At 35.7% G+C, this 25,613-nt stretch overlaps 3 protein-coding genes and 1 non-coding gene across 7 annotated transcripts; all 4 read right to left on the bottom strand.

The window, feature by feature from the left end:
• Nucleotides 1-4,629: 4,629 nt before the first annotated feature.
• LOC102603826 (2-oxoglutarate dehydrogenase, mitochondrial) lies at nucleotides 4,630-11,299 on the bottom strand. Its single transcript, XM_006345878.2, has 9 exons — nucleotides 11,180-11,299; nucleotides 8,300-9,947; nucleotides 7,863-8,089; nucleotides 7,459-7,791; nucleotides 6,647-6,893; nucleotides 6,022-6,150; nucleotides 5,729-5,944; nucleotides 5,317-5,440; nucleotides 4,630-5,119 (listed from the first exon to the last, which is right to left on the bottom strand). The coding sequence occupies exons 2-9, from the start codon at nucleotides 9,845-9,847 to the stop codon at nucleotides 4,884-4,886; spliced, it is 3,060 nt and encodes a 1,019-aa protein (XP_006345940.1). The 5' UTR covers nucleotides 9,848-9,947; nucleotides 11,180-11,299; the 3' UTR covers nucleotides 4,630-4,883.
• A 423-nt stretch (nucleotides 11,300-11,722) lies between these two features.
• Nucleotides 11,723-11,794, bottom strand: TRNAC-GCA (transfer RNA cysteine (anticodon GCA)). Its single transcript has one exon. It is a non-coding gene; the product is annotated as a tRNA-Cys (tRNA).
• A 736-nt stretch (nucleotides 11,795-12,530) lies between these two features.
• LOC102604163 (elongator complex protein 1) lies at nucleotides 12,531-19,874 on the bottom strand. Of its 4 annotated transcripts, none has more exons than XM_006345879.2 (6): nucleotides 19,598-19,874; nucleotides 18,251-18,572; nucleotides 14,265-17,322; nucleotides 13,809-13,907; nucleotides 13,403-13,721; nucleotides 12,531-12,822 (listed from the first exon to the last, which is right to left on the bottom strand). In XM_006345879.2, exons 1-5 carry the CDS (start codon nucleotides 19,754-19,756, stop codon nucleotides 13,412-13,414), a joined length of 3,948 nt encoding a protein of 1,315 aa, XP_006345941.1. In that variant the 5' UTR covers nucleotides 19,757-19,874; the 3' UTR covers nucleotides 12,531-12,822; nucleotides 13,403-13,411. The 4 variants fall into 4 exon arrangements, with proteins under 4 accessions (XP_006345941.1, XP_006345942.1, XP_015163573.1 ...); XM_006345880.2 differs by having other exon boundaries at nucleotides 12,531-12,825; XM_015308087.1 differs by lacking the exon at nucleotides 19,598-19,874 and adding an exon at nucleotides 18,039-18,142 and having other exon boundaries at nucleotides 18,255-18,398.
• Nucleotides 19,875-20,772: 898 nt separating this feature from the next.
• LOC102604712 (ACT domain-containing protein ACR9) lies at nucleotides 20,773-25,208 on the bottom strand. The gene is made up of 6 exons (XM_006345881.2): nucleotides 24,874-25,208; nucleotides 23,532-23,750; nucleotides 23,339-23,444; nucleotides 21,986-22,334; nucleotides 21,380-21,664; nucleotides 20,773-21,302 (listed from the first exon to the last, which is right to left on the bottom strand). The coding sequence occupies exons 1-6, from the start codon at nucleotides 25,025-25,027 to the stop codon at nucleotides 21,156-21,158; spliced, it is 1,260 nt and encodes a 419-aa protein (XP_006345943.1). The 5' UTR covers nucleotides 25,028-25,208; the 3' UTR covers nucleotides 20,773-21,155.
• Between the last annotated feature and the right edge of the window lie 405 nt (nucleotides 25,209-25,613).

A 25,613-nucleotide genomic window follows, 5' to 3' on the forward strand; every position in this document is an offset into this window, starting at 1 on the left:
TTTGAAAATAAAATAAAATAATTCAAGTTGTATTTGCATTAGGAAACTACCAAGAACCTTCGTATATGAATAAAAAAATATGTAACAAAATGGATAACCTTATTCATGAGGTGTACGTGAGTAAATTAAAGTCAGACAAATACTTTATAGTAAAAAAAAAAAATTGGACTTATCTAAATATCTAGAAGGTTGTTGATTAGTTCATGTACTTGTTCGTACAACTTGAATTTTAAAATCATCAGTTGACAAAAAGTACAAAAATATTGTTGTAGGTTTAGTTGGGACAGAAATATTTATATATATCAAAAGATTGAATCTAATAATAAAACAAGTAGCTAAATGGATTTTAAATATATTAATTATACATAGTTTTTAAAAAAATAGATATTAAGTAAATTTCTAATCATGCTTCAAATACTCCTCTTTTGAGCCAAGAATTAATTTATCAGAAACAGTTTTTCTATTCCATAAAAATAAGGGTAAAACATACGTATATTCTATACTTTTCAGAACCTACTTATAGGATTACATTAGATTTATTGTTATTGTCATTGAATTGATTAACATAAATATAAGATTATGTTAAATTTAGTAGCTTAATTTCTCTCTAACTATGTCGATATATATTACGTACAAAAGGTCTAATTTACCCTTGAATTATGTAAAACAGTTCAAATATACAAAATTTTGAACTTTTGAGAACTCTTATTTAATTTGTTTTCTACAATTTTTTTCTCAAATATATTTCTCCAATTTTTATTTTGGAAATTGTCAAAACTCCTTTTAGTACAAGTGTGGATAAGGATAGATATCTTTGAAAGAAGTATCCCACCATAGTAAATTGTTTGAAAATACTTACTTGTTAGATCTTTCAACTACATATATGCCTTCATACGAATTTAAATAATATATATTATTGATATAAAAAATAAATTAAAAATTATCAGATGAAGTACCTAAAGAATATCTATTTATAGTCTTTATAAAATATGAAATTTGTAATTTTAAAAATACATGTTACTTGTTATTATAACAGACAAATATGATTTGATGAAGTATATAATTTTAGCCTTTTAAAATTATTATATTATTGCTTAGTGAGAAATATTATAGTCTACATTTCAAAATATCATTTTCAATTAGTTAACTAAATATATTGTTTCAACTTGCTTCACTAGTAACAAATTTTTAGCCATACATTTGTTGAATTATTAGTTGGTTTGTCTTATCATTCAAATAGGGTAAGTCTTCTTGACTAATTAATACTGACCATAACGTCTAGACTTAACTTTGTTGATAAAGTCCTCCCTCAAGTAACGTACGGCAATATTTTTCGTAAATAGATATAATAATTTATATAGACATGTATCCACACCTTAATTAACGTTAAAATATTGTCTTTTAAACATACGTTAGGTTAAAATGATCTACACTATTAATGTATATAAGCAGTGGCGGATCCATAATTTTTGCTCAGGGTTCAAAGTATAAAGAAGAAGTTCAGGTAGCAATGCAAGTGCGCGGTGAGCGTAGTAGCCCCTCAGCATGCTCTTTATACAAGAACTATTTCATTGATTCATAAAAGTAAAGACTAAACTAATCAAAGATATCAAGGACAAAGATACATTAATAAGAATTTTAGCGGATCGACTGTATTAGATAAATTAATTCTCAAAACGAGTGAAAATTAAATGATGAAAAAGGGAGCGTGAGTAGTATAAGGTAAATTCATCTATGATTAATTTTTAAAAATGACATGTCATTTTCATAGACTTGTTTAGTTGTTTTTTAAGCTTAGATGACAAATTGATATGATCCCAAGTGGAGTATTTAGTCAAATTTTTTTTTTTGTATTTTTCAACTTTATTATGTTTTGTTGGTTCTTAAAGAAGCAACTTTGAGATGATCCTTATTTAGCTATTCCTACGTAACACTGACCTGGATACAAATTAAATTTTTTTTCTATAATTCATCCTTTAGCAAAATACTATTTTTATTTTTATTTTTTTGGTCTTTGGAAAGTACCAAGAGACCCAAAAAAATAAAGTACACTATGAAAAGTACGATGACTTATCTTTCAGTGGAGGGTCCATAGTAAACAGACTCAATTTTCATAAGGTAGGATAAGAATAAGATTACGTACACTCCGGTGACTTCAATTTTTCCGGACCTTGTAGAATTCTACTAGTCATGTTGTTATTTTATTTCTCATGATAATTGCAGGGTTAACTTATAATGTTATATATTGACTTTGTTTTTATCAACATGGATTGTGGTGGGATGGTTGAGATTTTCGTTTGTTCTTCACTAGTGGTCAAATTATGTTGGGATTAGAGTGTTGCCCTCATAAATGAACTCTGCAATGCATAAATCAAAATTTAGTTAACCTCAATTAATACGAATATTGAATATCAGGTGGAAAATAAAGAAAAATGACTTTTTTTAAGCTTTATCTATGATTAGAGGTATGACTTTAATTTCTTGATCATTAAAGTCAATACTCTAGCTTTGTTACTTTTGTAAAATAATAATATGCTATATATAATATTGAACAAAACTTTTTATAAATGTAAAGAACTTAATAAACAATTAAAACAAAATACCCTCTAATCCATTATGCTTATATAATATCATCATCTCTACTAAAGCCTTTCATGCCTATGCTATTGAGGCACTCAAATTGGATTAGAAGAGCATTCGCAGGCCCCACTGCCACAAATTATGACGTAGGCTCGATCAATTGGATTGACCTTAGACAGGCACCCCTCCAAAGTGCAATGAGAGTCACCAACCTAGGCCATAGGTTGTATTGATCGCCCATTGACCCCGTTCAGATAAGTATATTTCACGGTTGTTCTTGACCCTTTTTTATAGTATATCCTCATTACTCTTCTATCTTCTTCTCTTAACAATGTGGGACTATGTCATCATTTAATTGAACCTAACATTTATAAGAGGTGACGAGTCTGTCAAACAACCACGAGACCATCTCAAACCCAGGGAACCAGGCTAAAAACGATAATCTATGGCACATTGACACTATGACACAGAGACCATGGTCTAGTCTCATGGCCACAGTTCAGTCACCAGACTTGATTTCATGTCTCCTTAATTATAACTCAAGGTTACAATAGTACGAACCTAGCAGCCAATACTTCATTCAGATTCAACTAAATCTCATATGGAACCAGTTGATTAAGTATATAATAGCTTAAGATGGATAATCATACATTAATAGCTTTGTGTATATTAATTATTGTGTAAAATGGGTAAATGGAGAAGGTAGATATTTAAATGCCTCAATTATTATCATATTTATTACTAGTGGTTTAAGTTTGATATTTTTATTTGAACTGAGGATCTAATCAAGTGGCTTCGTGTGGAATTCAGCCAAATGTAAATGTTTCATTGGCTTTTAGGCTGCCAATGAAACATTCAATTTCTGCTGGATCCCATACGAAACAAATTGATTAGGCATATTTTCTTTGTTGTCATTGGTCGTTCTTTATAGCATCTCCTTGCTTCTCTTATGTCTTATTCACTTGACGATGTGGGACTATAGAGTAAATATATTGGAGATTGCATCTTTAATATACAATATCGAAATTTTAAGATAGATAATCATACATTAATAACTTTATGCAATCATTGTGCAAAATGAGTAAATGGAGAAGGAAGAGTTTCCAATACCTCAATTATTGTCATATTTATTACTACTTAGAGGTTTGAGTTTGATATACTTATTTGAACTGAGGGTCTATCATAATCAAGTGGATTCGTGTGGGATCCAATTAAATTTAAATGTTTCATTGGTTGCTAGGCTTGTAGGGAATCGTTTCCTATAGAATCAACTGTAATATTAGGTCTAGCTGCCAATGAAACATTCAGTTTCAACTGAATTCCATATGGAACCAACATCTCTACCTGATTAGATTTACTTTACTTGAGCTTAGGTTATATCGAAAATAACATCTTTGCCTCCTCAAACTAAGGTAGTACACATTACCCTCTCCACACCTCAATTGTGAGATTATGCCAAATATGTTATTGTTGTATATATATTATTGTATACATGTATTGAAATTGGAAGCAATGTATTTCCCCTATGTTTAGTGAATATTGCGAAGAGATTTTGAAAGAAAAAATGCACACAACCCAGAAAGTCAGTTGTATGAGGTAGGGTGGACTAAAAAAAATACTGAATATTGTATCAAAGTATATAATTATATAAATAATTTATATTATATTATTATAATACTAACTAATATATAACCTAATATTAGTACAAAACAAAATGTTTATGTTTTTAAAAAAAGTGTTCAAAGGTACTTTTTTATCTTATCCAAATACTATAGAAATATTTAAAAACTATTTTAGCTAAAAAAAAACACCTAAAATAAGTTAATTCAAACACGCTCTTTGACTACTCTATATGTATAATGATACATATAGAAAGTTGCTTATACTTTCTTTTGAATATATATTTCTCTATGTGTGTAAGGTGTTAGATGACACAATTGAGACATTTTTTGAAAAACCAACATAATTTTCTATTATAAGTATATATAAGTCGATATTGAACAAGATATGGTCACTAATTTACCGTATCGCAAAATACCGAACTAGAGGTAACAAGGATAAGTCTGAGTGAGTTGTATTGTTGATCAAAATTGTTTAACCAACTGAAATATGTATACGTATGAAAGCATCAGTTTAAACTGTGTAACTGACTGAAAACTAGCACAAACAAAAAGGCCTTATTTTTCCAAAAAGCAAATTAAAACTCACACTGGCTATACCAGGCACAGAGCATAGCTTAACATATCTATCGTCGCGTCATTTTTGGAGGCCAGTGCTATGGGTGTACATCAACGGTTCAAGCTTCAGAATTGATTAATCGGATCCTGTTGCAGCGCTTTCTGGACAAGCTCGGTCTGTTCTTTCACGTGAACCTGGAAGAAACCAGTGGCTGTCGCAGCAGAAGGAGCACGACCAACATACTTGATATCATCCATGTTACCTCTGCCTAGTGATTTCATGGCAGTAGAAAGGCGTGGTGCAATGTAATTGAATGCGCCCATGTTCATTGGCTCTTCTTGGCACCAAACTATCTCTGCATCTGAAATTATGAAAGTTCGAATTCGTTATCACATGACAATTGGTATGTCTACCTCTATGCAGAAGTCCTGGTTGGATGTATGCATGCAATCACTCAGGGATGCTTATGCAAATGCAATTTTGGGATAAATATACATAAAAGTAAATTTTCATTTAATTTCGCGAGCAAAGGTAAGCCAAATGTTTCAGACCACATACTTGGATATCGCTTCAATTCACGCTGGATAAGGTCATATGGGAAAGGGCAAAGCTGTTCCACCCGACAGATAGCAATGTCTTTCCCATCAGCTTTAGCTCTTTCTTCGTCAAGCTCATAATAGATCTGCATTACAGGCATGAAAGAATAATTTAACTCTGCTAACTTGAGTGAGTAAAAGAAAAGTGGTATTCATGTATTTATTATCCTAGTGACAAAGAAACGTGTTATATTGCATCTAAAGATGTTTGTATCTGCATGGTGAGAAAGGAGAACACTACAGCATGTCATCATCTCAAGAAAATTTTTAACTCATCGTATGTATCAGTAATGTGTTTATAATTGCATGTCAAAAACTTAGGAAGAACAAGATCATGAAAATGAGATTATCAAAAGAAAGAGTATGCTACACACCTTTCCTGAGCAAAGGACCAGCCGTCTGATACCCTCTTCAAGATCCGAGTGCTCCTTCTGATCTTTTATCAGACGCTTGAACCTGGTACCTTGTTTGTCAAAACCTGGATGACCTTGGACATCGTCAAACTCGGATAGATTTGACTTGCAGCTCTTGTGACGAAGCAAGTTCTTTGGGGCCATCACAATGAGAGGCTTACGGAAATCTCTGTGAATCTGAGAAGCAGTTACACATGAGAAAACAAAGAAGCAGAAAAGTTCAAAAATTTAAACAAGCTTGCAGTTGCACTTACTTGACGCCGCAAAACATGGAAATAATTTGCTGGAGTTGTTACATTCACCACCTGCCAATTACATTCCTGAATCTGCTTCCGTAGTGTAGGTTCCATCTCCGGGATAACAAATGGGTTGTCATCACTCATCTGTCATGGAAAAGCATCTCATTAAATTGAGCAAAATACAAAGGTGATTTACTTTGTTGAAGCAATCAGAGGAACACAGCTCATAAACCTAAAAGTAGAAGATGCAGGACTCTAAAGGAAGACGGGACATTACAAGAACCTTTGAGAAACTGTTTGAAGTATTCACTACATTGTAGTACATGAATTGGACAATACATTATAAAATTTTGTATCGTATCTTTTAACCAGGCCCGTATCAATATTCACTTCACTGTACTACATAAATTGGACCTTATATTCTAGTTTAACCTAGCACTGAGTAGCACACTTCTAAGCACAATTTCATTCATTAAATTTCACATGGTTCCAACCTCTTGTATCTTATATTTTCTTTCAACCATGTCATATCATATTCATATTCATGACTATCCAATGCTCCTTAGCCAGAATGCAAAGTGAAACTTCCTAACTGTCAGAAAGTTCTGCTTTCTACTAGATAGAAGAACAGCTAATGCACCTGGAGGAAACGTTCCAAACGTCCACTTGAATGCTCAGGGCCCTGACCATCATAACCATGTGGCAAAAGCACAACCAATCCAGTCTGGCGCAACCATTTCGCTTCTCCACTGCTCACAAACTGGTCAAATATTACTTGAGCTCCATTAGCAAAATCACCAAATTGAGCTTCCCAAATTACCAACGAATTTGGATTTTCCATTGAATAACCCAATTCAAATCCCAAAACACCAAACTCTGAAAGGGAGCTGCACAGAAATACAAGAGCAAACAGAGTTATATGTTGATCTTAAGGCTCTTATATTAGATAAATAGATATTGTTAATAAATATCTATATTCCAGAGAGAAAAAAATCCACTCCAAAAACATAATAACTCTTCAAGACTTACTCAACAGACTTATTGAAACTTAATCATACTCTTGAAACCAACACAAGGGACGTAAGACCGACACGAGTGACTAGCTCAGAAAGAAACACATTTCTGTTGATTTGGTAAACGAAGGAGATAAGTGTGCTCCTAAAATGGAGCTGGATATCAAATGTGAACTTTTGAGTAGATTGATCAAATTCTTCAAAAGAAGAGTCAAGAATCAAGTTAAGCATATTCTGACAGGCAATTGGAAGTGAATTTACTCAGCCAACAGACTATTTGCCACAGCAACTAGCATCATTCAGCAGAGATCAAACGGAAATTGAATATCCCAACGAATAGAAAAAATACGCATGGAAAGCTGGCATACATAAAGGCGAAACACATCAAGAAAGCAACCTCATAAACTGGATTACAAATAAAACAGCTATTAGAATATACCTGTTGCTCACAGTGAACATCTCTTCATTTTGGTTCATCATAACATGATCAAGAGGACAGTACTGTGCCCCTGTCTCCTGATCATGAATAACAGAATGTCTGTGACTGAAAGTACCTCTCTCAACATCCTGACCACTCAACCTAACATGATTACCTTCCACAAGCAATGTTGCAAAAGCAAGTGCTTCTCCAACAGCCCAGTCGACACCCTCCCCTGTCTCAATCATCTTTCGACGGTCATCAAAAACCCTTTTTAATGCTCTGTGAGGCTTAAAACCATCTGGAAACGTAGTGATTGCTTTCCCGACATTCGTCAAAATCTCAGGTTTGACACTGCAGAATAGCACCTATCTTGAGTCACATGGTTCAAGCTTAAAAATAAACCATTTAAGTTCAAAGCATACCCGGTGTTTCGAACACGTGAAAGCTGTGAAGGAGACTTAAAACCAGACCAAAAAGCAGAAAGCCAGTCTCTTTTTTGAGGCACATAGTCTTTACTAGCAATGAACTCTTCATTAAGGATTCTATTGATCTTATTATGTATCTTTTCCACATCATCTTTTGCCACCTGACCGGAATTTAGGAGTTTGTTTTGATAGATCTCCAATGAAGAAGGATGATTTCTGATGATCTATTGCAAGACATAGAACGACAAAGATATCAGTGTTTTCATACAGAATATATGAAGATCCCCGATTCCAGTGGGAATATAAATGAATTTCTATTGCACTTGGTCACAATTTGCAGTAGGAAGGTGAACAGAGTGACTTGTGCCCCGAATCTAAAACTCTAAATATAGTAATAGTTATCTATAAAGCACATAAACTTAAATTGAACTAACCTTATACATTTTAGGCTGGGTGAAGGATGGTTCATCAATTTCATTGTGTCCAAATCGACGATAACAGACAATATCAACCACAACATCAGCATGGAATTTCTGGCGCCATTCTGCAGCAAGTTCACACACATGAGCAACAGCCTCAACGTCATCACCATTGACATGGAAAATTGGAATATCCAATGCCTTTGCAACGTCAGTACAGTACTGAGATGATCTTCCAGCCGTTGGATCAGTAGTGAACGCCACTTGATTATTCACCACAATGTGAATGGTCCCACCGGTTGTGTAATTCGGAAGAGCACTCAGATGCAATGTCTCATAGACAACACCTTGGCCTGCAAAGCTACCATCACCATGGAGCAAAATACCCATGCTCTTTGTTCTATTCTCGTCATTCGTATAATATTGCTTTGCTCTAGTTTTTCCAATAACAACTGGATCCACAGCTTCCAAGTGACTTGGATTTGCAACCAAAGATAGATGAATTCTTTTCCCACCCCTAGTAGGCCGATCATAAGAAGTTCCCAAGTGATACTTGACATCACCAGTTCCGACATAACCAGCATCATCCCCAGGTTTTATACCACCGCTAAACTCGCTGAAGATCTGCTTTAGTGGCTTTCGAACAACATTACCCAAAACATTTAATCTTCCTCTATGTGGCATCCCAATAACTATGCTCTCAACTCCAAGATCTGCTGCCCTGTCAAACATCTCCTTCATGCCGGGAATCAAGGTCTCACAACCTTCAAGGCCAAATCTCTTGGCTGCCGCCCACTTCGTAGCCAAGAAGTTCTCAAACTGAGTACTCCACATCAGTCGGTCAAGAATAACTTCCCGTCGCTCACGATTGTACTCCATAGATGTTGGGGTTTCAATCCGCTCTCTCAACCAATTGCATTTATCACGATCAGAAATATGCATGTACTCATACCCAATGCTTCCACAATAAGCCTGCTCAAGTCGTGTTAATATTGCCTTCAAAGTTTGCACAGGACGATTCTCAGACAAGAATCCAGACATCTTCCAAACACCAAGGAAGAACTCTCTATCGAGATCAGCTTCAGTGAACCCATATAATGCTGGATCCAAATCATCAGGTATTTCCCTCGCTTCCAAATCTAATGGATCAAGTTTTGCTTTCATATGACCATTAACCTGATAAGCTCTCACGAGCAACAGAAGACGCATACTCTCTTGAATCGTCTGGCCTGAAATCCCGGGAGACGTGGCAGCTTGTCCAACAAAATTCCTGAAGAAATTATCCCACGACTCATCAACACTGTTTGGGTCTTGTTCCCATGCTCGCTGGAGCTCCTCAAGGTAGACGCTGCTCGTCCCATCTAAGAAGCTGTCGGTCAACTTGGAAAGTGGCACTGGTCTTGGGACAGGAGCAGCTTGTGCCTTTGGCCTGACAACTGTGGTATGAAAATATCGACCTTGTGATGGAAGTATGCGAGTTCTTGGGATGTAAGAACCACCCTGTGATAGAGCCCTTCTAATAGCAAGCTTTGCCACACTTGAGCTAGCTCTAAACCACGCCATTACCGTGACTTAAATTCTGAATAGATGAACTCTTCGAAAGCTTTGATAATCTCTTCACTTAATTCAAACCTCAACAACAATCATAATACATGGATAACACCTAGGAAAGGAGCATAGAAAACATTAGAATGAGTATTGGTGCCAAACAGCAAACGACACGCATTCAACCAACATCTTTTGATTATAGAAATTTCAATCAACCAACATCCAAAATCATTTAGTAGAACTTTGAATTGACTCAGCAGTATATTATTTATGGAAGAAATCAAATGTCCAAACCCCTAAGAGGTAACAATTTAGTAGTTCATTTTCCCTGAAACAACAATTCAACTTCCACTGGATCTAAAATTGTAGCTTATAATCTCCTAATTGAACAAAATATGGCTGGGAAAAGAAGAGATATCAGACAAGCAGCTTCATGCATATAAATTCAAAACCTCATATTGTAAATCAATCTACTATGCCTCAAATCCAAACTAATCGGAGTCAACTATTATAGAAATCCTACATATCCATTCCACTGCAAAATTAAGCATTCCACTATATTTATGCTTAACCATCAACCTACCACAACTCTCACCCTGTATTACAAATGGACCACCAAAATTTTACTGAATTGCAGAACATCGGCGAAATTCAAAACCTCGTATTGTAAATCAATCAATTATAGTTCAAGCTCTTATTCCGTTCCAATTTGTTATCTTACTTTCTTGTTAGTCCATTTCAAAAAGAATGTTTCTTTCCTTTTTTGACAACTCATTAATTTTAACTTTCCGCGTGACATGTTTAAGAACACAAGATTAAAGGACATTATCGTACAGTCTACGTATCTTTAGTTTAATACCACAAAATTAAAAAGTTTTGTCAAACCCAGACAATCAAATCGAAACAGAGGGAGTACTTTTATTTTATCCAAATATCACTCCATTCATGTCCCAAACGCCTACCTTTTTCTACCCCACCCTTGGTGACTCGAACTCTCTCGTCGCCTACTTATTTTTCATTTGGTATTGACATCTTTGTTGTTAAAAAAATATCAATAAACTACACTTCAATCTCATACTAGTTGGAGTAAACTACATAAATCCTCCATTTCAGCTACAAAACTAATCATTCGACTATATTTTCCACAATCCTCCTTTTCACATGCTATATCTTGTCAAAGTTCATACAAACGAAACACCAAAATTACACTAAATCAACGAACATCACCGAAATCAAATACAAATACATCAACCTATACAGCTCAAAAACGAACAGATCTACAAAAAAAAACATACATAATACGGAAAAATCAATGAACAATAACAGACAAAAGAGATTTGATGATACCTTAGAAGTTCTGAAACCCTAGAACGAACATGGCGAATGAAAAAAAATTGAAGGAGAAATGAGAAGATTCAACATTGAGCGGCTGCTACTGAAGAATGAATTGTGTGTTTTCCATTTTTCCTTTTTACACTACCCGTCACTATAGGGACTAGGAATAATTTTTTATATTAATTAATAATTGACCAAAATATTATAAAAGGAATTTTTATGAAAAAGAATAATAATCTTTTAATTTAGGAAAAGATTGAATTCTATAAAAGTAAAATATTTATATCGATGTATTAACTAGTTGTGCCTCAACCTTCGAGAAGAAGGGGTAAAGATCTACGTATATTTTGTTGTTCTCAGATTTCATTTGTGGTGATTATACTGGCTACAAGTTAGCATTGAATTTTAAAATCGATAAAAAAATTTGTTAAAAATGTGTATTTTTTAGTATGTTTTTGGAATGGCTACACCTCAGATTAAATTTATTGTAACGATAAATTGAAGCGAATTCAAATATGAGTTTGTTTTTCACATAAAAAAAACAACTTATAAAAGAGGGCCCAACCGGGTTCGAACCGGTGACCTCTTGATCTGCAGTCAAATGCTCTACCACTGAGCTATGGACCCTTTGATGTTATGTTGGATTAACTAAATAATAGTATCATAAAAATAAAGATACCTACTTCAATACACACATTTGCGTTAATGAAGTATTGATACATAAATATGATTGTCTTATCATCACTTTGATTGCTTTCAATCTGTTGTCGGGCAAATTGTTCACCCCGGTGTGTCAGCTTAGTTATCCTCATCAAACCCCTGAAGATAGACAATTCTTTTTCCCCCAAATCAATGAAGAAGGGAGACATAAGTTGATTCAACCAAACGCGAAGCGCTATGCCGGGGCGGGGAACTGTAGATAGAACCAACTTCATCTCGTTCACTCCTCAACTAATCTCTACATTCACAATTTTTCTCCCTTTCCGTTTTTGTTTTTGGGAGGCGGGGGGATTAACTGGACTATACAAAGAGCATGTAAGCAACAATAACATACTCATTGTAATCTCAATTATATGACAAGCAGTCAAGCAACAACATACCCCATGTAATCTCGATGATTGCAGATCAAGAAGGGCTTGAAGAAGGTAGGATGTGCGTAGACTTTACCCTTGTCCTTGTGAGGTACAAATATCATTTCCAATAGGCCCTCAATTCAAAAAAAAAGATTACGACGAGCATTCAAGACGTATCATTTATATGGAAATGGCCTTGCAAACTATTTCAATAAGTTGGGCTCACAGTGATAAACTGAAAATTGGCCTCATTTCTAAAACAAACAAAAAAAAATCACTTGCATTCCATATGTTGAAAACCAACAAGGCAATAACCATATATAATAGTTAAAAAGATCCGTGATTCTGCGGAAATATGCAAAATACAGAAGATTACATAACTAAAATGAGTTGAATTGAAACCTACAATGTAAATGTAAGAAAACCATTCCGTTGGGATACTACTAGTCAAGAAATTGGAACTCATCTTGTGATGATGAGAACTAGAAGAAATATCGACTTCTGCCAGCCATCTCGTATGTTCAGTAGCGCTTCCCACCACATCAGTCAATAGGATCACATTTCAGATTATCAACGACATGCCTGCTAACATAGAAAAGATAGTTGTAGCAACTTACTTATCTTTAACAGCAAAGGCATGAAAAAACAAGAATCATCCAACAAATGCTATTCAAGCAAACTACGCAAATAAAAGATTTGATTAGTGATGTATTAAAAGTGGACAAGGTCGTGACCATAGAACTTTCACGCGAAAAATCCATCTAGTAAGTTAACTCTTCAGGTTAAAAAGAACATGACAATGTCCATTCCGTGTCTAAAAAGGAATATGCTACTGTCCTTTCGTCTAAAAAAGAAAGAGAATAACGTGTCTGATAAGCATATTATTCAGGTATCTATACGTAAAACACAGTTGCGCATATGTGTGTATTGATATTCCCTATTTCTTAGATGTGTTGGCAATTTTACAGGATCTCGACGCATGTGGAATAGCTTTGTTAGCATCTTTCTTAGCATTACTGGTTGCTGAAACAGTTATGGTAGGGTCACTAAATTGTACCATCACAATTATAAACTACAAGACCATGCTGAGCTCAAACCAGAACCCTCAGTGAAGACAAAAGATCAAGTGTAACATAAAATGAGAGAGAACCGAATGGCATACCTTTGCATTTCAAATCAATACTTTTGACTGCCAGGAGAAAAGCTCTGAATGCTGCATTTCTTCCTTTATTTTGGGAATGTAATTATCCAGAACATAGAAACGCTCATTAATTGTATCATTTGATATGGCCTCGTCAGCTAATTTTACAGCTGCCATTTGGGACAGTTGAAAATTTGTAGCAACATGTTGCAACTTCCTGGCAATATCTTCCTTTTGCAGCATCACAAGGCATATCAAGAGAGATTTAAGCTCACGCTTAGCTCCACTAGTCAGTGACATCCCCTTTAAATGCTCTACCAAACCCATCTCCTCACCAGGACTAAGTTGCAATTTACCATGAAGACAAGAATCAGGAACTAAAATAATCAGCATCAGAAAGAAATATGACATTGACATAATAACATACCTTCCAGCACGTATTTTCCCTCTATTCCGTTGACGTCTCATGTCTCTCGCTTTTGTACTAGCTCTGGAGTTGATTGACGCAGCTGATCCCTTTCTTGTCCTGCTTATGAAAGAGAGTTATCAGGAAGCTACTTAAAACATACATTTCCATGGAAACAGAAGAAATTGGTCCATCATTTTCTATTGACAAATACATTTTCCCCCCTTAGTGTGTGATAGTAAAAGGCTGAAGGGCATAAAGTAGCTCCTACGCAGTGGATAACAGGCAGATACAAGGAAATAATAGGTCAGAGGGTTATCACTTACCAGTGCATATATGAGAGAATACATCAAAAAAAAATGAGAAAAGCAATATTTGGAAAAGGAAGGTAATAGCATGACATATACCATGACAAGAATCAATTATTTTGAAGAAACCATAAGACATTCCTAGGTTGCTTATTAAAATATTACATACCCCAAGGTATATGCACTCATTCCACTGAAATTGCTACTTGTTTCAGAAGCAGTATCATCATCAAGTTCACTTATTGATCGCTCATCTGACTGTAGCTTTGCAGCAAGTAATAATCTCCGTTGTCGAACACCTAAATATCGAGTCAAGTACTTCCCCACTTTCTCCAACCCTTCCTCATACTCACTAACCAATGAGCTGGCACACTCAAGTGATGCAGTCCTTACTTCAAGGACCAGATCGTCTCTCCTGTGAAGAAATGCAGTCCTCAAAGCTTCTTCCCATTCCCTTGCACTGACCAAGAAATTAATACCAGCATTAACATCTGCGCAATACTCCAAAGCTATTTTTGCAGCATCCCCTGGTTTACCAAGTGCTTGGAGTTCATCACAAAGCTCCTGTGCTAGTTGCAAGACTTCCTCCTTCCCTAGTTTGATGAGACCAGCTACTGTCAGAACCCCACCCCAATTACCACACTCGCGATAAGCCTTCAAAGCTTTATCCAAACAAGAACAGCACAAATATGTTGCAGCCGCATCCTCAAAGCATTTTGTGGAACTAAAATGATCTCCCCAGGCCTCAAGTACCTGGTTTCTCTTGACAGAGTCAGTGATCAATTGGAGTCCCGAGGGGAAAAGTTGGGGATTTTTCTTCATCAGAATCATAGAATCCTCAAAGTAAGCATCCCCTGCAGAAACAATGTGCTGAAGTGCAGCCTCAAACCTCTTCAATTTCAGGTCTATATTGTATCGCATTAACACTATTGGCATGTTTTCTAGTTCTTGCAGATAGGGAAGAAATTCTTTCGGGTCCTTTTGTGAATTCAAGGCGACGATAGCTGCAAGGTTCAAATCATAAAGACCTAATGCAGCTTCAAAAACTGCCTCTGAATCAGACAACCACAAAAGATGTTTTAAAGCTTCCTCGGCAGAAGGGTAGAGTTCCCTTCTCAGTTCATCTGAACCCGATAATTCCCTTTCTCGGATTATTTTTATTCTCTCTAGAGCTTGTTCAAGAGCTGGAGGGTCACTTCGACCTAAAGTGGTCAGAATGCAAAGTTCCCTTGCAGGACTTTCAGTTACATGCTCCTCAAGAGCCTTCCTTATGGCCAGCAAGACGGAGTGGATCTTGCTATTGCTATGAGAACTCTTAAGGTCTCCATGTTCTACAGCTTTAGCCTCATCTTCATGAGGTAGGGATATATAGTTTTTGTACAGTGTCTCCATGATATTTTCATTCTTTATTGAACAGACAAATTCAGTTATATAACTTAAATTGTTCACTTGCTTGACAAACTCAGCAGCTGACTGAACAAAGTTTTGCCAACCACAATGGTCAATAATAACATTGAAATCAATTCTTTGCCTTCTTACCATGAGTAATGCATCTTTGTAACGCCCTTGAATCAAAGCATTAATTATTGAGGCTAGAACCAATTTTCTGGGGTAGACACACTCAAGATTCCCTCGAACTGTTTGAAGTATGATAGCAGACTCGTCCCCGTGCAAAACACCTACGATTCTGGCACCTCTTTCCCATATTTGAATATAGTTTCTTTCATCTTCTCCTTTTCTGTGCTTGAAAACTGCCAGGAAGTTCCCATACTTAACCTCCAGTTCTCCTTTCAGGATATCACTAATATCGACGATAAACAGCAAATCCTGCTTAGTTGCAAGAATCAAATGGGTGATAGTGTGGTCAGCAGAATTCGAGTAGAAAGAAAAACTGCTGCAATTGTTGCACAATGTCCTTTCACCAACCAGCAATCTACCACTGTCATCAAGACCAAAAAGCAAAGCCTTCTGAGGTAAGCAGCCACCAATTTGCACAAGATCCATCCAGGGGCAAGATGAAGAAAAACTCATATCCTCACGTTTCTGATGAAGCCCTCTGGCATCAGCCAACTTCAACGCATACTCAAACACTTTCCCACCATCAAACTGAACATATGCTGAGCAGCCATTTCCCTGGTCAGGAGCTATACCAATTACGGTACCTTCAAGAGACAATCTATTCAAACCTTTAGCTTGCCAACCAGAGCATGTCACTGAATTAGGAATACGATCTTCAGAACACATAAGCTCAATATCTTGGAGGCAATACATAGAAAGCTCATCCTTAGAGGACTCTTTTATAGCTGAGTTGCTAATTAGATTATGGCTAACACCAAGAAGCTTGTGTGAATCTAACCATGCAAGGTGAATGAAAGAATTATATTCTGAATCAAAAGAGGCAGCCTCAACACCAAACTCTTTACCTTCTAGCTCCTCCCAACAATCAATTGCAGGAAGCTCTACAACACATAATCTGCCATCTGACAAGGATGCAGCCAGGTGATTCATAGAACTTTTAGAGAAAAATGCCATACTCTGAATGGCAGAGGGAAAATTCAAACAAAAGAGGTACATAGGTGGTGGAATGAGAGATAAAGAAAGAGGGGTTATTAGTATCTTGGAGTCGTCAATTACAAGTGCCACTGAGTTATTCATGACAGCTGTATTCCAGACAAAGTTATAGGTTGTGATATGCCCACTTGTAGTCCAAGTAACCAACTGTAGAGGCTTTATCGGATCCCACATGAATCTAACTCTGTCATCCTTCATGTATCTGATTTCTTGTTTTAAGTACCAGTGGTTGTTACTTAAGAACCAGATCTTCAGAGAGTCGTACTTTTCCCCTCTGACCACAGCAGCTAGAAGGTCCGAGTTACAATTCCACTTCACAAGTTCTACAGTAGCATCAATTTCTATGTTGAGGCAAAATGAGCTTCTTTCTAATCCATTCCTCTCAAAGAAAACTATGGATGGGCATTTTCTATCTTTCTTTCGGTCATAAACTGCAGCAATTTTGGCTCCACTGGGCATCCAATCCAAAGTTGATCCCATCAAAGGATTTGATTCTGAAACAGAATGGAGTGCTCCTGAGTCCCGTTCCCAGATTTTAAGCTTTTTATGCAAGGTCTGAGAATTATTCACCCTGCTTAACGTTGCAATGTATTTGCCATCACCTCGCCATGAAATAGGGCTCTCCGACGAATAATTGGAAGAGTAAGTATGTTCATCTGAATCAACAGCGCAATAATTTTCAGTCATTTTCTTAACAGAAGCATAATACAAATTTCAAGCACCAAATGTGTGCAACCAAATATGAAAATGTACATTCAAGTTACATTCTTGAAAGAAAATATGTTTGCGAGAAAAGGTAAGAGTGAAGACTTCAATAACTCTGTTAATACACTCAATGTACAAGACATGCTATCGTATTACCTTTTCAAGAGGGCAATATAAATGGAGGCTTATTCACATACTTGCAAACTGAAAATCAAGAGTTAATATAATGACCTTTGCATGCTTCAACCTCCATCAGAATTAAGTCAGCTCGGTAATCCTTAATACCACAAGAACTAATGTTTTCACATCCGGAGAACCAGTGGCATTTTGATAAGAAAACTAGCACATACATCAAAAAACTGGACAAGACACCAATTAAAAAGCCAGCAGACATTCTTGTTACCTTCAATTACTGTACAAGTTTATCATATTAAACAAAATTTCAGATACTGTCTGGAAAAAATACATATAATTTTCAAATAATTATGAAACTAACTAAACCAAAATTTCAGATACTGTCTGGATAGTAAACATAATTTTCAAATAATTATGAAACTAACTAAACCAAACTAGAACTGTCATTTTCCGCAGTTCAACTTTCTTTAAACATAAGAAAATATTTATACCAGTAAAATTCAACCCTCTTAATATTATACATAGCTTCAACCTGGAAAAGACAATAGTAAAATGATCCCAATAGAGGAAAGTATAGCAACCAAAAATGATGTCATGCTTGTGATTTCAAAGAATTTGATCTTCAAAAAAGTATTCCTGAAATGTACATATAATCACCAAAAGATTATTTTAAAAGGATGATAGAACTTCACTTGAAGAGGCAAAAGCATTTATTAATTCAGATATATGGAAAGAAGTCCTTACGTACGTCAATATCTTCAGGCAGATCATCAAGAGCCATCTCGTATAAAACATCCCAGTCGGGTGTCATCACTAGAATCTGTCCAAAACCAGTAATTACACCAAGAAGATCTCCATCTGGACTAGGTGAGATACACTTTACTCCACCCTCCAATCGGCCAACAATCTCTGTCGTATTATCATCTGCAGTGTATAGCAATAGAAGACCATACGAAGTCCCAATAATTAACGCTTCTTTTTCCATTAAATAATCCATGGAAGTAATGAAATCCCCAGGCTCTAAATCAATAAGGTTATCTGATATGGAATCCCAAGCTCCTGCATTCTGCCATAACACCAAGCTAGTCAGAGAATAATTTTTCTGTGAGGACAAACTTACATGTGAAGAACTCTAAATCCTGAGCCTGTAACAGGGCCATTTAAATTTTTTATCCTAGTTATTGATGATAATAGTGATTATTAAATACGAACAACAATTTAGTAGTGTATATGAAGTATGAAGAGGAAGCAAAGTAAATTCATAGTGTTTGGTCTAACTACATAATACTTCCCAGAAATTAGGAAAATCTTACAAGGCATTTGTTTTTTGTTTTTTTTTCTTTTGCAAAAAGAAAAATTCAAGTATTAAAGCTATGTTAAGGTTGTTTAAAAAACAATCTTTTCTCCAAACTTAGGGGAAAAAATTAACCTTCTTTGATAATAAGCTTTTCAAAGTCAGCAAAGAAAGTTAAAACCTTTGCAAACAAACAAATTTGCAAGCAAAAATTGAAAAAGAAAAAAAATCACCACTTCTCCAATTAAGGTCAGCGCATACATAAGAAGAACTAACTCCAAATCGAGAACACACCATAGGCCATTTAAATTGTTTATCTTAGTCATTAGTGATAATAATAATATGTCCCAATATATGACACACTTTTTTACTTATCCAGTAACTAATCTTCAAAGTTCAATTGGATTATATCAACTCACTATTCAAAAACTATACAAGTTGCAATCCTTATCATATCAACAACAAAGTGTAATGTCACAAGTGGGATTTCGGGGAGGGTAGTGTTTACGTAGACATTATCCCTACTTTACCCCTTTGAGAGGTAGAGAGGTTGTTTCCGATACACACCCAGACAATTCTTCTCATATAATTTTCACAAGTGAGGTCTAACAAGGATAGTGTTTACGCAGACCTTACCCCTACCTTGATAGGACAATTCTTCTCTTATCAATATAATTATAAAAACACATCTTTAACATGTTCGTCAAAGTTCACATACTAGTATATATCAAATGCGTGCAACAATTAGATTCAAAATTTTAAAAAAATTAAAAGTGCAACAATTTGGAAGAACTTACATTAGATGATGGAAGAGATAAAGTGTATATGAAGTTTGAAGATGAAGCTAAAAAGAGACGATTGCGTTCGACGTCAATTGCTGCAAAGCTGATAACTTCATCTTCGGACTGTAACTGAAGCTTCGAGAATTGCTCCTTCAATATCTTCAAATTCTTCATCTTCCTTGTGTAGGTAGCAACCGAATCGAAGAATTTCAGAGACCAAATTGATGAGCAAAAGAAGAAGAAGAAGAAGAAGGTTTTTTGGGTTTTACTGGTTGCTGAACCCTAGAAGAAGGTTTTTAGGGTTTAAACTTATTATGTTTTTAGAGAACTTTTTTTTTTATGAGTTGAGTTGCGGTGGTGTTGTAAGTACTTAGTTATCATATGGATTTGAACCTCAAAGATAGTGTTTTACCTTTGAAATGAGATTTTTTACGCAAATTAAAATTAGTCGGCCTCTAAAATGGATATGGAATGTTAGATGAAAACTAAAAGAGAGCAAAATTATCACGACTCAAAAATCTCCCCTAAATCGTGATGGCACCTACATCCAATACGATATGTGTGTGTTTAACTGTTAACTCATTAAATCTTTAGCTTTATTTTCATCTAGTGTCTCATTTTTTTAAAAAAATAGAGCCAAAATTATCACAATTCGTGATTATACCTACATCCAATTTGATAAGTGTGTATTTAACAATTAACTCATTAATTTTTAGCTTTATTTTCATCTAGTCTCTCATCTAAAAGAAAAAAGAAAGCCAAAATCATCACGACCCAAAAATCTCCAGTAAGTCGTGATGGTCACCATCCAATTCAGTAGGTGTGTATTTATACAATAACTCATTAAATTTTACCTTTATTTTCATCTAGTATTTAATACGACGTTGCGTCTAAGTTAAATTTAAATTCGCTTTGAAATTTTTTTACATTGAAAATGAAACGCTTTGTTAAGGCTCGAATCGAAAAACTTAATCAAAAGTATAGACCACTTCATTAAAAAGGAACAAAAAGGTAAATCACTTCGCAAATTAGAGATAACGTCGAGGGGACGGTTAATCCCAACTATTAACAGGGCAAAATTGTCAATTTAGGATAGTTTAAGGACAATTTTAACCCTATCGACTATTATATGAGATTACAACTTCCAAAATTAATATATATTAGAGGAACATTAAAGAAAATTATAACAATGATATATAACTTTGCTTGTGTGCATTTCATCAAGCACCTGCGAAATACATTACTTATATATACATTTTTATCTTAAAATATACCAAATGCACACTGCCCATAACAACATAATATGCAGAAAGGGAAGAGAAATGGTGAAGTAAAGGAGCACTGATTTAAAGCAGAGGTACAACATTACAACCTCTCATAAAACTCATACAGCTACTGTTCTCAAAAGAAGCCTAGATAAGTCACAGAATCAGCTCTCGAGGCGATGGTTCTCCGATGGCTCAGGGTTCTCCTTAAGCTTCCGTTTGTTTTCTTGCAGATATACATACATGGTGAACGTTGGACGTTGCTGAGCTGAGTTAAAAGACTTGATGCTATGGTACATTTTGAATTTTCACCAGCCCATTAGTGTTTTTTTCACTTTATCCATGATATCAATCCGAGCTTTCTTGCTAGCTAACGGGTACTCTGGGCTTTCATCCAATCGAAACCTATAAACTTCCCATTGCCTCTCTGCTGTTGAATGTCTTGCAATTTCAGCCTGCAGAAATGTGTATCTGTTAGAGCCATGGAAGTAAAAACGTGTATGGAGGAGAATTTGAGGATATGGCTACTTACAGAGAAAATACAGATCCCGAGCTCTTTTAAGGCAATTGTGACATCATAGAAAACACGTGGCCTTCCCTTTCCGGATAACTCAACGGGGTTGGCAACCAGTAGTTCTGTATCTGGGCCACGACTACCAACAGTGACTCGAAGTGGATGAAGCATCTCTTCCTTCAAGCGAGAACACAAAAATTTTATGTTTTCATCATCGATAATCTTTTTCCCATCTGTTGTCTGGATAAATAGGTCAATAGTACGATAACCCTTGGCAGTAGACTGGATTCTTCCAAAAGCAATCTAGACAAGAAATAACAGGCACATAAGTTTAACATCTGAAAATAAGGCAATAGCAAAGATATTCCAAACTAGAAGCACCAATGAAGACATGAAGTATAGATAATCACATTCATTAGATAGTCCCGATCTTTTATGTCCATTGTGAACAATTTAGACGAGAACTGCAGCTCCAGTATATATAGCAGACTCCTTTAACACATCAAAATTTCACAGGACATAAATTTTGAGAACCATCTACACGTCGAAAGTGGTTTGCTTACAACACAAATTTGATTCCAGAGAAAAGGCATTCACTACACAGTTGGTAAAATATATGGTTACCCGAATATCACAGTCCTTTGAAGTCTTCAAAATGTCATAGATGAGGCCCTTTTGATCAACGCATTGTATTTGAAGCAACGTATGGACTGGGCTCAATAAGTTATCCACTGTGATGGTTGCCTTCTTTAATTTTGCCGTATCAGATGCAGAGGACATGGGAACTGCTTCCTTAGACAGTTCACAACTAAACAACTCTTCTGCAACTTCTTGTGGAAGAGAAGTGAATCCATGCTGAACTTCACATTCAGGCCCCGACAACTGAAGTTCACAGCTAATGCAATATTCTCCCAGAACATTGCTTAGATGTTCACATGTCTCATCTCGTCTTTGTTTTGTGTGCAGCAAGTCCCTGATATGCAAGAATACCAAGCAGAAATGTAAATACCACATAACAGGCAATTACTGATAACTTTTACTGTAATGCTTAGGCTTTTCCTCATTTGATAGCAGCAGAGAAGCATCAACTTTCACGGCCCAACAGTTAAATCATATGGTGGAAATGAAGTAGAATTACCAAAAGGATCAACAACAGACAAATCATAGTATTCTACAATAAACACAATAATATATTAGCGAAGAGTCGCAGCATAAGTTGGGGGCAGGTTTTTGTGGAACATAAGTTACATCAATAATTATTTTCTGTAGTTAAACATTCTGGTTGTTTTAAGATATTATATTATGAAACTAATATCAAGCCACCAACAGCATCACCATTCCATCTGCAGTCATCTGTTCAGTTTTCCGATAAGAAGTGCAAAAATAATAAAATCCTTCCAATAATTAATAGAAAAAAAGAAGATTTTTAACTACTACCTTGGCTGACATATCCTGTGAATATACTTCATGCTTAAGGCAAAATCAGCCAACCAATCAACTAAACCTCAACCTCAAACTACTTGGGGATACATGATTCCTCTATACTCAATTTGCTCTATACAAAACAAAAATTCATTCCAAAGAAAAGGAAAAAATTACTGCTAATTTTCATACAGAATTCACTAAAGGGGATCCATGTCTTTAACATTTAAGATCTTTTAGTATTGGTTCGGTATACATGTGTAAGGACAGCATAATGCTTGGGAATTGAGTTTGACATTGTTTCTTTCACCTCAATGGATGTTGAGCTTAGTTAATACTGGTCAGTTAAAAAGGGGACTTTCTTCAGTCTAACAGCCAATCACTGTGTATCTGGTTCAACCATCAGAGATGGTATGGTCTTATCGTATTAGCAGCATCAATAAAGATGCAGCAAGGCCACAGAATAAACAATCTTATACTAAATAGATCACCACAAGTCAATTAGGCTAAAGATCAAAGGCAACGTAAACCTGTTGAGAACTTCAAGAGACTTACATGCAATCTGTTATGAAGAAGAGATCCAAAACTTTGTCGTCTGGTGTTGTCATAACTTTCACTCTTTGAATTGTTAGCTCAAGCTCGCAAAGGATCTTAGTAACATCTGAAAAGCACAAATAACCACATGAGAACTTTATGAAACCGTGTGCTAGTAAAAAAAGCACAAAAAGTTGAGACGCATTATGCTTACCATGTAGCAATCCTTTCCTGTCTAGGCAAAACACCTCCAATAGGTAAACTGAAGGCGGTGCAGAAGCAGTGGACTGTTGGTTTAGGTAAAATGAAATCATGCATGAGGGACATGAAGACATAAGCCTATTTTTCAAGCTTCCCCAATCCACCTTTAGCGAGCTTGGACGTGGCACAACCCACAGTACTATGTAACACCATTTCCCATCGGTGGCAAAATCTGTATTAATTTATCCATCCATATCATAAATCACGTTAAGTAGCTGGTGAAATAAATCATGAAGGCGTTAAAAAGACGGAAATAATTGAGCTAACACACATTCTGTCAGGAAAATGCAAGAACTTGTAGCTATATGTAAACATGAAAACACATTAGTTCAACTAAAGATGTATTCTGACATTTCATCGCAAGTAGTTTGTTTGTCTAGTAATTGTTTCCAAACTTTGACACTGGACAGGATTCAGAAAACCTCAAATATGATAAGCTGAGTACTTTTAAAGAGAAAATTCAACCTGAAAGCAAGCAACACGATGGTTTATTAATCTCTTTTCTTTTCTCCTCTCCTCTCCCTCTAACAGCTTTATCATAACACTGAACACTAAACATAGATTGGGAAATTAGAAAATCAAACCTCATCTATTAACATGAGGACTTTGATTCAACAACAACCGGAGGCAAAAATACTATGTTTCTTCCCATCTATCCCCGCCTTGGTGGATAGAGTTACTCGGTCACCGTACTTGTGGAGGTACCAGGTAACAACAACAACAAATCCAGTGTAATCCCACAAGTGTGATCCGGGGAGGGTAGAAGTGTACACACACCTTACCCCTACCTTTGAGAAGGTAGAGAAGTTGACAACTATTGAATGCGGAGATAGCAAGTACCTTGCAAAATCAGTTGAAGCGGACGCAAGCTAACCGTACACCATGGTTACTAAAACAAACAATTTTTCAATTTTTTATCAATGACTCAAAAGATTAACAAACCAAATCAAAAAACTAACACAAAAAGCACAAACCTTTAGCCACCATTTCAGTATACATATTGAAATACACCAACATATAGCATACATACAAATCAACCACAAACCATCAGCTTATCAAGCAAAATTAGCATTCAATGTTAAAAAACAATCAATAGAAAGTGAGAACAACAATTCAAAAAAAGAAAAATGTAGATCCAAATCCTAATGAAAGAATAAGACACCTCACAACCCGAGGCGCAGAGCCATGATTTTCACCAAGCAGATTCAAAACATGAAGAAATGAAGAAGTAAACACGCGAAAAAGCCAAACAGGATTCAACATTTATATATAAACAGTGTAATTTTCCGTCTAACCTCCACGAGTAACATAGAGTCCGAATTCCAGAACAATCCGGCAAAGGTCACATCCAAGTCCAGCTTTATCAGGGCAATTTACGGTGATAGAAGTCGGTTCATCGGATTTCCCTCTGTGTTCAATCAAAACGACATCGTCCCATGCAATCCCCATTTTTTGTTCAAATTCACCGGCACCGGCAGCTATATATCAGAAAATTCTCCGGGAAGAATGCACCGGTGACCGGCGTCTGAATCTGAAAGACTTATCCGGGCGAATACATATATATATATGAACTTTGAGGGGCTTTAAAGACAAAATCGCCGCCCCCTATTCTGCAACAAATCAATGTTTTTTTTTTCAGTGATAATAATTGTTGAAGAAGAAGCTGTTTGGTTAGAAAATGGGACCCACAGACACATCATTACCACGTCAGATGTAGTTTGGCATTTTTCGCTACTAGTAATAAAAAAAATACTCGTGTGAGTTTAATATTTGTATGGGATCTAAATAATCTCGATAGTATTGAATGTTCTATTGTATATATCACGTTTTGCTTCGCATGTGTTGATATGGTTTGGTATGTTTTACTACTAGCAGTAAAATATTCGTGTGAGTCTAATATTTATATTGGGTCTGAATAATCTTGATGATATTGTATGATCTATTATACGTATCACGTTTTACTTCAGGTGTTGTTGATGTAGTTTGATATTTTTAACTACTCGCAACAAAATATTTGTGCGCATTTGGTATTTGT

Source organism: Solanum tuberosum, unplaced genomic scaffold (genome assembly GCF_000226075.1).
Source record: "Solanum tuberosum cultivar DM 1-3 516 R44 unplaced genomic scaffold, SolTub_3.0 scf00072, whole genome shotgun sequence".
Classification (NCBI taxonomy): Eukaryota; Viridiplantae; Streptophyta; class Magnoliopsida; order Solanales; family Solanaceae; genus Solanum; species Solanum tuberosum.

Excerpts from the sequence above, each read along its gene's own strand:
- LOC102603826 (XM_006345878.2), bottom strand. The coding sequence starts at position 9,847 with ATGGCGTGGTTTAGAGCTAGCTCAAGTGTGGCAAAGCTTGCTATTAGA. Across the intron at positions 5,945-6,021 it reads TCCATGTTTTGCGGCGTCAA|ATTCACAGAGATTTCCGTAA; the intron begins GTAAGTGCAACT and ends ACTGCTTCTCAG. Across the intron at positions 5,120-5,316 it reads TGAATTGAAGCGATATCCAA|ATGCAGAGATAGTTTGGTGC; the intron begins GTATGTGGTCTG and ends TCATAATTTCAG.
- LOC102604163 (XM_006345879.2), bottom strand. The coding sequence starts at position 19,756 with ATGAAGAATTTGAAGATATTGAAGGAGCAATTCTCGAAGCTTCAGTTA. Across the intron at positions 17,323-18,250 it reads GCCTGAAGATATTGACGTAC|ATGAACATACTTACTCTTCC; the intron begins GTAAGGACTTCT and ends CTGTTGATTCAG. Across the intron at positions 13,722-13,808 it reads GGGAAAATACGTGCTGGAAG|TCCTGGTGAGGAGATGGGTT; the intron begins GTATGTTATTAT and ends ATTGCAACTTAG.
- LOC102604712 (XM_006345881.2), bottom strand. The coding sequence starts at position 25,027 with ATGGGGATTGCATGGGACGATGTCGTTTTGATTGAACACAGAGGGAAA. Across the intron at positions 22,335-23,338 it reads TTCTTCATAACAGATTGCAT|GGACTTGCTGCACACAAAAC; the intron begins GTAAGTCTCTTG and ends CTTGCATATCAG. Across the intron at positions 21,303-21,379 it reads TCGGGATCTGTATTTTCTCT|GCTGAAATTGCAAGACATTC; the intron begins GTAAGTAGCCAT and ends ACATTTCTGCAG.